At 52.9% G+C, this 13,860-nt stretch overlaps 1 protein-coding gene across 2 annotated transcripts in view; it reads left to right on the top strand.

The window, feature by feature from the left end:
* The window catches only part of MRPL4 (mitochondrial ribosomal protein L4), a 17,992-nt gene extending 13,646 nt beyond the window's left edge, over nt 1-4,346 (top strand). Inside the window, exons 7-9 of one of the 2 annotated variants that reach the window (XM_015429330.1) lie at nt 1,010-1,119; nt 2,776-2,846; nt 4,077-4,346. In XM_015429330.1, the coding sequence (XP_015284816.1) occupies nt 1,010-1,119; nt 2,776-2,846; nt 4,077-4,222 (327 nt within the window). In that variant the 3' untranslated portion in view covers nt 4,223-4,346. Of the gene's footprint in view, nt 1-859; nt 969-1,009; nt 1,120-2,775; nt 2,847-4,076 lie in introns of both variants that reach the window. The other variant, XM_015429331.1, reaches the window with a different exon arrangement.
* The last annotated feature ends 9,514 nt before the right edge of the window (nt 4,347-13,860 follow it).

The following is a 13,860-nucleotide window of genomic DNA, read 5'->3' as shown; positions in this document are numbered from 1 at the left end:
ACAACGAGGACAGCCGCAATGGCACCAAGCCCTGCATAGCTCTGCCCCACTTCCTATTGGTAATTGCGTTCCCTGCGCACGCGCAGAGAACGCTCCTTTACTTTTGGGGGGATTTAAGTATCCCCCCTGTAGTTTTTTTATAGATTTCAGATTTTTCTGCACACCTGGGGACTGCCCCAAATGTGCAGGAAAATCTCCCTGCCCCCCAGGTTCCCCCGATGTGTGGCTTTAGATGTCCGCACGCTGGGGGCACCTTGGCTGTTAGATATATATAATATAATATAATATAATTTCATATTTCACCCTCCCCACAAGCAGGCTCAGGGTGGATCACAGAGCAGAATCTAGGACATCACAACTTTAAGGTGTTTTTCTCCCTCCGACTCCGTGGTTTTCAAAACTGTTCCAGGAACATGGGTGTCTCTTTGGTGTCGTGGTTAGGAGCACAGACTCTAATCTGGGAGAGCCGGGTTTGATCCCCCACTCCTCCACTTGCAGCTGCTTGGGGTGACCTTGGGTCAGTCACAGGTTCTCTCGGAGCTGTTCTCTCAGGAACACTGGTGATCGGTCCATAGATCTATCCCTGTGCGGCGATCACAGACTGTTGTTAGTGGCTCCAGGGGGCAGGGCTCTCTACCTTTCAACTATTCGTGGCGGCTCCTGGTTGAAAGCCTGGTGGAAGAGCTCCGTCTTGCATTCCACTGCATCAGTTCGTTTGCTCTGGAGCCCTCCTTCCTGGGCGAAGACAAAAATGTGTAAGCCGGAGGCCAAAAAAATGTAAGCTGGCTTACCCTAACTCAGCTTAGAGGGAACACTAGTCCCTTCCAACTCTATGATTCTGTGATTCTATGATTAAATCTCAACCTGTGCATTGTTGACTCTCTGGAGATACCAACTTCAGACCCCCAGTATCTGACGGACCTGGCCCGTTACAGGCGCTGGGGGGCATCGGCGCTGATTGTGGATGTGTACTTTTTCTCTCCCTCCTCTCCCCCCCCCCACCCCCCAGGACAACCTGTGCATTGTTGACTCTCTGGAGATACCAACTTCAGACCCCCAGTATCTGACGGACCTGGCCCGTTACAGGCGCTGGGGGGCATCGGCGCTGATTGTGGATGTGTGAGTTTGCTTTGGACTCTCACTGGGGGGGTTAGGACTGAGGTTCTGGCTGGCTGCCCAGTGAGCGTATTCTGAACCCCCCCCCCTGCAGTGGATCCACCTTGTGGTGGGAGGTCGGAGCTGCGGAAGCGTAACATTTTCACTGCTTTCTTCTTCTGGAGCGAGTGGGGGACAGTTTTGGGTTTGGCCGTGGCACGCTAAGCTGGGGCTAAGGTGTTTTTCTTCCTCCGACTTTGTGGTTTTCACACCTGTGCCAGGAACATGGGTGTCTCTTTGGTGTCGTGGTTAGGAGCGCAGACTCTAATCTGGGAGAGCCGGGTTTGATCCCCCACTCCTCCACTTGCAGCTGCTTGGGGTGACCTTGGGTCAGTCACAGGTTCTCTCGGAGCTGTTCTCTCAGGAGCAGTTCTCGAAAGAGCTCTCTCAGCCCCACCCACCTCACACGGTGTCTTGTGGGGAGGGGAAGGAGATTGTGAGCCGCTCTGAGACTCCTTCGGGTAGTGAAGGGCAGGGTATAAATCCAATCTCTTCTTCTTCTTTTACCTCACAGGGTGTCTGTTGTGAGGAGGGGAAGGGAAAGGAGTTTGTCAGCCGCTCTGAGACTCCTTTGGGTAGTGACGGGCAGGGTATACATCCAATCTCTCTTTCTTCTTCTTTTACCTCACAGGGTGTCTGTTGTGGGGAGGAGAAGGGGAAGGAGTTTGTAGGCCGCTCTGAGACTCCTTCGGGTAGTGAGGGGCCATGGGGTATAAATCCAATCTCTTCTTCTTCTCTAGAAGAGAAATTCCCCGGCAGTGGCCAGACTTCCCTTGAAGAGCCCCTTATCTGTCGTAGTTGGTGGAGCTTCTTAAAAGACCTTGAGCTACTTTTCTAACAGAACAAGAACTGGCGTTGTATAGTGGTTAGAGTGTTAGACTAGGATTCGAATCCCCTACTCTGCCATGGTAGCTTGTTGGGTGACCGTGGAACCCAGGTTCGAATCCCCTACTCTGCCATGGTAGCTAGTTGGGTGACCGTGGGCTGGCCACATGCTCTCAGCCTAACCCACCTTGCAGGGTGGTTGTGAGGATAAAATTATTGTTATTTTAAATTAGATTTCTGCCCCGCCCTTCCCACTGAGGCAGGCTCAGGGCAGCTTACCTAAAAATTTAAAAAACCGAATAAAATCACATCACAATTTCTGAAGTGCTATACATAGATCTTGCACATCAGGCAGCGAACAACAACTTCCGAGTATTATCCAAACAGGTGTCAGTCAATAGTGGGTAATAGCCGATGGTAAGAATTCCAGGGGGTAAGGCTCTGATTTTAAGTTTAGATATTATATGTGGCTCTCACTCGAGTGCCTGGTGGAAGAGCTCCGTCTCGCAGGCCCTGCAGAATTGCAATAAAACGGAGCAGAATGGCGTAAGTTGCTTTGGATCCCGTTGGGTGAGGAGAGGATATGAGTTAAATGAATAAAATAATAAAGATGGTCTCTCGAGCTTGGTTGCCCAGATGCGGGCATTTCCCACCAGCGACCCGCGGGCGGCCCTAGTGACACCCACGTCCCCGTACATTGGGCCAGAATGGAACGGGGGGTGGGAGTCGATCACATTTCAGGCCACGAGAACCTGGACCTCCCCTGAGACTTTTCTTTCCCTCCCTCTCTGGCAGCAACGAGATCCCGGAGAACATCCAGTCTGCTGCGAGTCGTCTGAAAACGATCACGGTCATTCCAGCGATAGGTGAGTGGGGTCAGGACGGGTGGGGAAGGGAAGGTTGGTGTTGGATATGGAAGCTGCCGGTTCTCCTCCCGACATGGTGTAGCGGTTAAGTGCGCCGACTCCAGTCTGGGAGAACCGGGTTTGATTCCCCATGCCTCTGCATGCAGCTGCTGGTGTGACCTTGGGTCAGTCCCAAGTTCAGTCAGAGCTGTTCTTGAAAGAGCCGTTTCTGTCAGAGCTCTCTCAGTCCCACCTGCCTCACAGGGTGTCTGTTGTGGGGAGGGGAAGGGAAAGAAGATTGTGAGCCACTCTGAGAATTTGAGTGAAGGGCGGGGTTTGGGTATGAAGAATCCTTGGCCGATATTATTCAGGTTAGGTTAAATAAACATTTTAAGATATCATGTAGACACACCTCTCTTCCTATTTGACCAGTGAGTGGACTCTTACTCAAATGATGCACTGTCCTTTGTAACCAACTATGCTTTTTGAATGTTATCTTCACGGCTATGTCATTTCAAGTATAAAACTTCATGTACTTCCCGATTGTGTTCAGAAGGCAGTCATTTTTGATGGGCTGTTTGGCCTAACTCCGGGGTGTCGAACTCATTTGTTATGAGGGCTGGATCTGACATAAAGGAGACCTTGTTGGGCCGGGCCCTGTGTGTCATAAAACGTCATGCCATGTAGCTGAGACATAAACTTTACAAAGGACACAAAGGTTTTTTTTTTTACTTAAAATAAAAACATGCTTAAAACATTAGCTCTGTAAGCTGCAAACTTACTTTTGATTTATCGACATTCACCACAGAAATCTCACGCTCAGAGTTCTGAGTCTAGGACCCAGGGGGGAACATGAAATGGCTGAGCGATTGAGAGAGTCTGGCGAAGCAAGCTATGATGCAGCAGCAGCAGCAGAACTGGAGGCAGAAGATGGCCAGTTCCACTGCGGGCCTGATGGAAGCCCTCCAAGTCCGGGGGCCTGATTCGGCCCCTGGGCCACATGCTTGACACCCATGGCCTGTTTTCAGGTGTCTTGGCTGCAATTAAAACATGATGACCTTCCTCCTCATTTTGACTTCATTTTTTAAAATGGGGAATCTATTTGTATAACAATCCTTCCCGTCTTCAGCACCATTCAGGATCGGGGTCCCTGTTGGCCCTCATGCCCTGGGAAGGGAGGGGGCCCGGCTTGTTGTCGTCCCCCGTGGCTCCGGCCCTCAGCACCCGCTTCTCTTTCCCCCCCTCTTGCAGGCCTGAACGTGCACAGCATGCTGAAGCACGAGACGCTGGTGCTCACCCTGGACACAGTCTCCTTCCTGGAAGAGAAGCTCCTCTGGCACGACGTGCGGTACCGCCAGCTGTACCCTTACCGGCTGCCCTACAGCGACCTCCCATAGCGTTCTGTGGCAGGGGCCGGGGAGGCCGCCGGGAGCGAAAGGTGCTTCCCGCCGGGTACGCCGGAGCGAACTCGTCTGCTGAAGTCCTAGCCCGTCGCTGGGCAGAGATGAACTGCTCAAGAAAAGAGAGCAAAATCTTGTTTAAATTAAAAGGAAAATTATGTAAATTGATGGGGTGTTGGGAGAAGGACTCTTCCTTTGGATTTCCTGACTGCTTCAAAGGGATGATGGGAGCAGTGTTTGGACTGTGGTTCAGAGGCAGAGCATCTGCTGGGCATGCAGAAGGTCCCAGGTTCAGTCCCTGATATCTCCAGTTGAAAAGGACCAGACAGGAGGTGAAGGGAAAGACCTTGACCTGAGACCCTGGCTCAGTGGCAGAGCCTCTGCTTGGCACGCAGAAGGTTCCAGGTTCAGTCCACGACATCTCTAGTTGAAAGGACCAGGCAGGAAGTGACGGGAAAGACCTTGACCGGAGACCCTGGCTCAGTGGCAGGGCCTCTGCTTGGCATGTAGAAGGTCCCAGGTTCAATCCCCAGCATCTCCAGATAAACGGGTCAAAGCAGGATGGTTGGGAGACCTTGCAGAGGGACGGAAGTAGAGCCCTGCTGGATCAGACCAGTGCAGGTCCATCCAGTCCAGCATCCCGTCTCACACAGAGGCCAAGCAGTTCCTGTGGAGGGCCAGCAACAGGGCAGAGAGGCCCAGGCCTTCCCTCCAGTCCAGCCTCCCGTCTCACTCAGGGGCCAGCCAGTCCCTCTGGAGGGACAGCAACAAGGCAGAGAGGCCAAGGCCTTCCCCTGATAAGAGCATCAGAAGAGCCCTGCTGGGTCAGACCAGGGAGGGTCCCTCTAGTCCAGCCTCCCATCTTACACAGGGGCCAGCCAGTTCCTCTGGAGGGCCAACAAATGGCAGAGAGGCCGAGGCCTTCCCCAATGTTGCCTTCTGCCACTGGTATTCCGAGGTTGACTGCATCTTAACATGGAGGTTCCCTTAGTCACCGCGGCCAGTCGCTGCTGATGGACATCTCCACAAATCTTCTAATCCCCTTTCAAAGCTTTTGGTGGGGTACAAGGCCATCAAGTCCACCCTCCAAAGCATCGACGAATTTTCAACTCCCCCTATTCCTGTGGCCATCACCACGTCCTCTGGCAGCGAAGTCTAGATTTTAGCCACTCCCTGTAAAGAAGTCTTTCCTTTTGTCCGTCCTGAACCTACTGCCCGTCAGTTTCACAGGATGCCCTTGAGTTCTAGTGTTTTGGGAGAGGGGGAAACAGTTCTCCTCGTCGCCATGCATAACCTTATAAACCTCTTATCTCGTTCCCACCCGCCCCTTAGTCCTCAGCAAGCTGTCGACGGATAGGGGCTCAGAGCAAACGGGGGTGGGGTGGGGCTAACTGTTGCAACGTTGGGAGGATGTTTATGCCGTTATCTTTTCCAGGGGAATGACACAGGAAGTTGGGGCATGTCCAAACCCCATTCTCTCCCCCCCCCCCCAACATAATGGTGGTACCGCCCTCAGGAGCAAAACAGGAAACGTCTCGTTACAGCTGCCTGCAGTGCCCGGCAGCGGGCCTCTGACGCAGCCGTTGGTGGTTTCGAGCGACTGTTGGAACGTGCTTGGGCTCTGGGTGAGCGAGCGTCCACCCTCTGCCTGTAGGAGCCTTTGGCTCCCTGGAGAATGAGAGTGTGCGCCGAGTCCTTTGCTTTTTCAGTTTGCGGATTTCTAAGGCCGGGTCGCTCAGTGCCCCTCTGGGGACAAAGCAGCCGACCAAGAAGGACGCTTGGCCTTTGATAGAACGCGTCAGAAGGGACGTCACACAGACACACACCCCAGGCATCAGCCAGCATCGAATGCTGAGGAACGGGGCTGCAAAAGGGTCCCCCAACGGTCATGGAATCGGATGTTAAAGCCGTTGTTAAAATGGTAATGTTTTGTAATATTTGCCTGCTGAGGCCTGCTTTCATGAGGGCGTAGGAACAGCCTGATTCCCGCTCCCTTAGAACAGGGGTCTCCCGGGTAATGCTCCCTCTAAGCTGAGGGGTCTTGTGAGCAAAAATGCTACTTCGTGAGCTACCGGCATTAAAGTTGTGAGCGAGGAAATTGGCTCCTGCATCAATTAATTTGCTCTGGAGCCCTCCTTCCTGAGCTAAGGCAGAAATGTGTGAGCCAGAGGCTAAAAAACTGTGAGCTAGCTCACACTAACTCAGCTTAGAGGGAACACTGCTCCCAGGTGGTGCCCGTGGGTGCCTGCCAACGCCTTTCCTGGCTCCCCCCAATTTTTTTTAGAAAGTTCGTGCAGTCAGGTGGGGCTTCTGCCCCGCAAAGTTCTGATTGGTCACTGGAGATTTGATTGGTTGCGCAGATTTTTTTGGTAATTGCTTGAGCAGTAGCTGCCAGCGTGGCAGAAGAATCTACGCTGGGTAATTGAAGGTAAACGATGGCAGCCATTTTGTGGCTGGCCCCGCCTCCTGTGGCAGCCATTTTGTGGCTGGCCCTACCACCTATGGCAACCATTTTGCGGCTGGCTTCGCCTCCCATGGCAGCCATTTTGTGGCTGGATCCACCTTCCTGTGGCAGCCGTTTTGTGGCTGGGCCCGCCCCCCGTGGCAGCCATTTTTTGGGGTGGCTGGCCCCACCACCTGTGGCAACCATTTTGCGGCTGGCTTTACCTGTGGCAGTAGGGTTGCCAAGTCCTTTGTACTCACTGGCAGGGGACTGTCTCTTGGCTCTGGGAGTTGCTGCGGGACCTGCGCGCACGACATAGAGAACGTTGGGGGCGTGGCCCTGATCGGCAGAGGGAAAACCATAGAGTTTCTTCCGCGGCAGCAAAAAATCGGGCCTCTAAAGCGTGGGTTTACCCGCGCCCCCCCCGCCGTGGCGGCGGAAATCGGGCCTCCAAAGCGGGGGTTTACCCGCCCCCACTTGGCAGCCCTATGTGGCAGCCATTTTGTGGCTGGCTTCGCCTCTTGTGGCAGCCATTTTGTGACTGGCCCCACTACCTGTGACAGCCATTTTGTGGCTGGCTCCGCCTCCTGCATCAGCCATTTTTGTGGCTACACCCACCACCCTGTGTCAGAATTCAAAAGGTGCCCACAGGCTCGAAACGTTTGAAGACCCTTGCCCCAGAGGCTTAGTGAGGGCAGAAGGCCAGCTCATTGGCCGGGTGCCCATAGCCTGCCCCCCTAAAACACATTGACTCCTGCTGGCAGGAAAAGAGGAAATGGCCAAGCCATCGTGCCAGGCAGCAGCTGCTAGCAGAGGCTTGACACAGCGACCTCTGGGCATGAGCCGTCTCCCTGGGCCCTTGGGATCTCAGCAGCTGTCTCTTTCAAAAAGCGCACGGCCGTTTTTAAGTGGCTGCAGTGCCTGTTCCTCGGGGTTGGCAGAGAAACAGAGAAAAACAATCGGGCGTGTGACTGGTGAGGGAGTGGGCCGCGGCAGGCCTGGCCTCAGCAAGCGGTTTCCACGGGTCCCTGATTTCTGCGTCTGTTCTGCGAAGCCGGTGCCAGGGCTTGAGGCATCTGTGGGGGAGAGCTGGCACGAGGGGGGAGTGAGCCACTCTCGCTCTCTTCTCTGCCGGTCCTCCCCGAATTCCACCCCTCTCTCCGGCTCTGCAAACACATTTGACCTCCGGCAGTGGGAGTCTTGGAGTCCACCTGGAAAAGAAAGTCGATTAGCAACAATCTCATGTGCTTTCTGGCTGGAGTCGCCAGGTCCCCACTGGCCCCCGGTAGAGGGTGGGGGTGGGGTTGCCAGCTCCAGGCTGGGAAACCCCTGGAGGTTTGAGGATGGAGCCTGGGTTGAACAGGGACCTCAGTGGGGCGCAAGGCCACAGAGCCCCCCCCCCCAAAGCAGCCGTTTCCTCTGGGGGAACTGATCTCTGCCGTCTGGAGAGGAGCTGTAATTCCGGGTGATCCCCAGACCCCACCTGGAGGCTGGCATCCCTGGACCCCAGTGGAGCACAATGCCACAGAGTCCACCCTTCAAAGCGGCCATTTCCTCCACGGGAACTGATCTCTGCAGTCTGGAGATGAGCCGGAATTCCGGGGGATCCCCAGGCCCCACCTGGAGCTTGGCATCCCTGGACCCCAGTGGAGCACAAGGCCACAGAGTCCCCCCTCCAAAGCAGCCATTTCCTCCAGGGGAAACTGATCTCTGCAGTCTGGAGATGAGCTGGAATTCCGGGGGATCCCCAGGCCCCACCTGGAGGCTGGCATCCCTGGACCCCAGTGGGGCACAAGGCCACAGAGTCCACCTTCCAAAGCAGCCATTTCCTCCAGGGGGACTGATCTCCATAGTCTGGAGATGAGCTGGAATTCCGGGGGGATCCCCAGGCCCCTCCTGGAGGCTGGCATCCCTGAACCCCAGTGGGGCACAAGGCCACAGAGTCCCCCCTCCAAAGCAGCCGTTTCCTCCAGGGGAGACTCACTGACCTCTATCGTCTGGAGATGAGCTGTAATTCTAGAGAATCCCCAGGTCCCACATGGAGGTTGGCATCCCTATTTCTTGCATGGATACGCATGTATACACAGGAAGCAGCCTTCTACTGAATCAGACCCTTAGTCCATCAAAGTCAGTATTGTCTACTCAGACTGGCAGCAGCTATCCAAGGTCTCAGGCTGTTTGTAGCAGTAGAAAAGAGCAAGAGTCCAGCAGAACCGTAAAGACTAACAAAATATGTGGCCGGGGATGAACTTTCGTGAGTCACCGGTCATTTCTTCAGATATCTGAAGAAGTGAGCAGGGACTCACGAAAGCTCTTCCCCTGCCACATATTTTGTTAGTCTTTAAGGTGCTGCGGTGGCTCAAGTGGTTAAGACGCTGAACTGCAGGCTGTGGAAGGTCGGTAGTTCAGCAGTTCGAGACCTGAGTGTGCCGCATGACGGAGTGAGCTCCCGTCTCTAGTTCCAGCTCCTGCCCACCTAGCAGTTTGAAAGCAAGAAATTGCAAGTAGATAAATAGGTACCACTTCGGTGGGAAGGGAACAGCGTTCTGTGCACCTTGGTGTTTAGTCATGCCGGCCACGTGACCACGGAAACGTCTTCGGACAGCGCTGGCTCCTCGGCTTTGAAACGGAGATGAGCACCGCAACCCTAGAGTCGGACTCGACTGGCTTTCGAGCAAGGGAACCTTTACCTTTTTAAGGTGCTACGGGCCTCTTGCTCTTTTCTAGCTCCACCTAGTTTCTAAAAACACTTGACGGGCACAAGGAAATGTGTTGGCGGACGCCCCGTGGGCACCACGTTGGGGACCCCACTATAAATGAATTTTTTTTAAATGCAGGGGGGAAATTTCTTGACTGAAACAGTGTCCCTACCCTACAATGTCCTTTGTGAATCATTTTCTGTGTTCAGTTGGCTTTAACATGTTGCCGTGCTCGACCTGTTCACAGTCAGGAGTTCAGCGTAAACGGTTCCTTATCTCTGTTGTTTTGCTGAATTCCTTTCCTCTTCTCAGAAACCGCTTCAGAGCCAAAACGTTAATGAGTCGGTCAGATATTTCTCTGGGACCCTGTTTGGGGGAAAGCTGTGATTTCCTTCCTTTTGCTACTCAGCAGAGAGGTGCAACTCTGCAGGGCTGACTGGGAACTCAGTTGAACGATAATAGACTGATGGCCCACTAGATCCCGGTTGCTCTGCCGAAGTGGATGAGTAATGTACGAAAACAAGCGGGAAGGTCTTCTCCCTTCCTCTCCTGAGAGACGGCTTTTCCAATCTGGGTGTGCCAAGAAATACTTTAATTTTTCCCCCTGCAGAGATCATCTCGTTCTCGTGAGAACAGGTCCTTGCAAGCCAACTACGAGGTGTTGTGGCTTCGCCCGGCACTTAATCTACCCCTCTCCAAATGTTTAAGTGCCAGGCAAATGGCAAGATTGAAGTGGTGACTCAACCCTACAATACAGGACTGCGGTGTTGAATGTAGGGTTATGAGCAGTGTTCCCTCTAAGCTGAGTCAGTGTGAGCTAGCTCACAGTTTTTTAGCCTCCGGCTCTCACACTTTTGTCTCAGCTCTGGAAAGATGGCTCCAGAGCAAACTAATGGATGCAGCAGCCAAATGGCTCGCTCACCACTTTAATGCCAGTAGCTCACAAGGTAGAATTTTTGCTCACAAGACTCCACAGCTTAGAGGGAGCGCTGGGGTCTACCCTTAGAATCAGCCATTTTCTCCAGGGGAACGGATCTCTTGTCATCTGGAAATCAGTTGGGATTCCAGGAGATCTCCAGGCCCCACCTGGAGGGTGGCAACCCAAGTTGCATTTGGGGGGTTCCCAAAAATTGCAACATGGAGTTAGGGTTCCCAACATCCAGGTGGGAGTAGTCAATAACAAAAGCAACTGCGATGTTGCATTATGAAAATATATTTAGGCTTCAGTTCTGCAGTGAATATATTTCTTCATCGGATTATGAAAACAGACGCGCGCACACGACGGAAAATGCATGTACACCGTTTCACATGACAGCCTTTTCAGAGTGTGGGAAGCTTAGTATGTGAAACGGTGTACATGCATTTTCCATCGTGTGCGCGCGTCTGTTTTCATAATGCGATGAAGAAATATATTCACTGCAGAACTGAAGCCTAAATATATTTTCGTAATACAACATCACAGTGGTTTTCATCTTTGTTCGCATCCTTCCCGTGAGCTCTCTGTTGTTTCTACAACCTCCAATCGGGGGCCTGGAGATTTCGTGGAATTACAACTGATCTCCAGGAGACAGAGTTCAGTTCACCTGGAGGAAAAGGGCTGTTTGGGAAGGCGGACTCTATGGCGTTACACCCCACAAAAGCCCCTCCCGTCTCCAAACCCCCTCAGCCAGTTTGGTGTCGTGGTTAAGTGTGCAGACTCTAATCTGGGAGGACCAGGTTTAATTCCCCACTCCTCCACTTGCACCTGGCTGGTGTGACCTTGGGCAAGCCGTAGTTCTGACAAGAGCTGTCCTTGAAAAAGAGCAGTTTCTGTCAAGAGCTCTCTCTTGAGACACCTTTGGGTAGTGAAGGGTGGGGTAGAAATCCAGTCTCTTCTTCTTCTTCAGTCTCCACCCCTAAAATCTCCAGGTATTTCCTATCCAAAAGCTGGAATGGTTAGAGTGTCAGATCTGGGCAGCCCAGGTATACCCCATGGCCCTTCACTACCCAAAGGAGTCCCAAAGCGGCTTACAAACTCCTTTCCCTTCCCCTCCCCACCACAGACACCCTGTGAGGTAGGTGGGGCTGAGAGAGCTTTCTCGAAGACTGCTTGTGAAAGCTCTGAGAGAACTTCTGACTGACCCAAGTTCACACCAGCAGGTGCAAGTGGAGGCGTGGGGAATCAAACCCGGTGCTCCCAGATTAGAGTCCACGCACGCAACCAGTACACCGGACTGGCTCCTGTGCCACAGTGGATTAAGATTTTGTTCTGCTGCTTCAGACCAACACAGCCAGTCCAGTGTTCCCTCTAAGCTGAGCTAGTGCGACCCAGCTCACAGTTCCTTAGCCTCCGGCTCACACGTTTTTTGTCTCAGCTCGGGAAGGAGGGCTCCAGAGCAAACGAATTTACGCAGCAGCCGAATCGCTCGCTCACAACTTTAATGCCGGTCGCTCACCAAGTAGAATTTTTGCTCACAGGACTCCACACAGCTTAGAGGGAGCCCTGAAGGCCACGCACCTGAATCCATCTTTGTTAACGAGAGAGACCACATTTGTGGAAACTTGAATGCTAGCCTTACACCCCCCAAAAAAATTGCCTCCAGGTTAAGGAGTTCTTCCGCGTGCCTTGGTGTTTAGTCATGCCGGCCACATGACCACGGAAACGTCTTCGGACAGCGCTGGCTCTTCGGCTTTGAAACGGAGATGAGCACCGCAACCCTAGAGTTGGATTCGACTGGCTTTCGAGCAAGGGAACCTTTACCTTTACTTTTAAGGAAGAATAGATGCCAACTGGAGTAGTTTCTCAGATTTGCCAGCTCCGGATTGGGAAAGACCTGGGTATTTGGTGGGTGGAGCGTAAGGAGGGCGGGGTTTGGGAAGGGGAGGGGCCTCAGCAGGTTACAATGCCATTCAGTCCACCCTCCAAATGAGCTGTTTTCTCCAGGGGAACCGATCTTGGTCATACGGAGTTCGGTTGTAACAGTGGGCGATCTCCAGGTGCTACCTGGAGGTTGGGAACCACATTCACAGTAGTCAGGGCAGGCAGTCTAACAGTGTTTTGCGGGGAGGGCGGGGTATAAATACAATAAATAAATAAAAGAACAGAACATTCCAGTTTTATTTGCAGATGTATCCATCTTCAGGTGTGGCTTTTCTTGAATCTTTAATTCACGTGCTCATCAATTTGGTGTCGTGGTTAAGTGCGCTGACTCTAATCTGGGAGAACCGGGTTTGATTCCCCACTCCTCCATTCGCACCTGGCTGGATGACCTTGGGTCAGTCACACGTTCTTTCAGAGCTGTTCTTGGAAAAGAGCAGTTTCTGTCAGAGCCCTCTCAACCCCACCGACCTCACAGGGTGTGTGTTGTGTGGAGGGGAAGGGAAAGGAGTTTGTAAGCTGCTCTGAGACTCCCTTGGGTTGTGAAGGGCGGGGAATACATCCAATCTCCTCTTCTTCAATTCTCCAGTCTTCCAGATGCAGCTGCTGGTGTGACCTTGTGTCAGTCCCAAATTCTCTCAGAGCTGTTCTCTCAGGAGGAGTTCTCAAAAGAGCTCTCTCAGCCCCACCTGCCTCCCAGGGTGTCTGTGGTGGGGAGGGGAAGGGAAAGGAGTTTGTAAGCCATTCTGAGTCTACCTCGGGTAGTGAAGGGCGGGGTATAAATCCAATCTCTTCTTCTTCATCTTCATCATCATCGATTAGAACATTAAATTAGTTAATTAAAAATCAATTCGAAAAGACACCTTTACACATTTATCTGCTATTTTGACACGTTTGTGGCTTTACAGCGGTTGACCTTCTAACCTCAGCTTGTCATATTGTCTGTCTTTGCACATCTTCATCATGTTACATGTGAATCTGCCGTTCAGCCCCTGCCTATATGTTTGAACCTGGCCTCCCATTCCGTTGCACCTGAAGAAGGGTGCCTTGCACAAGAAAGCCCACGCCTTGAATTAACCTCTGTTGGTCTTCAAGGTGCCCCACGGGACTCTACATTTGTTCTGCCGCTTCAGACCAACACGGCAACCTACCTGGCTCTGTCTTCACGTGCTCATTTTCATTCAGCTTGCTAGCTTAGCGCGTGACAGGCAGCGTTGCCAACTCCAGTCTGGGAAATGCCTGGAGAGTTGGGGGGGGGGGACCCTGAAGAGGGCAGGGTTTGGGGAGGGGAGGAACTTCAATGGGGATATAGAGCCACAGAGTCATTTTCTCCCGGGGAACTGCTGTCTCTCGCTCGGAGAATCGGTTGTAATAGCAGATCTCCAGCCACCCCCTGGAGATTAAGTCAAAGGCGAGAGTTCACGGGACAGGCAGAACTTTGTAAGGAAAAACAACTGTGATACGATGACGAAACCTTGTTAGAGAAAAACAGGGGTCATTTCCTGCAGGAGTGCAGAGGAGTGGCGCTCCGGCAGTAAAGAGCCCAGGGGGTAGGCACAGGCAACAATGCCCGGCCCCTGCTCCCAGCAGCCCTCAGAGCAAGAAGCAGCCAGGTAAGTTGCAGAGCCCCCCCCCC

This window comes from Gekko japonicus, unplaced genomic scaffold, assembly GCF_001447785.1.
Source record: "Gekko japonicus isolate JY-2015 unplaced genomic scaffold, Gekko_japonicus_V1.1 scaffold5583, whole genome shotgun sequence".
In the NCBI taxonomy this organism is placed as follows: domain Eukaryota; kingdom Metazoa; phylum Chordata; class Lepidosauria; order Squamata; family Gekkonidae; genus Gekko; species Gekko japonicus.
Note: the sequence above shows the minus strand (reverse complement) of the source record. Positions and strands in the feature narration are given on the sequence as shown.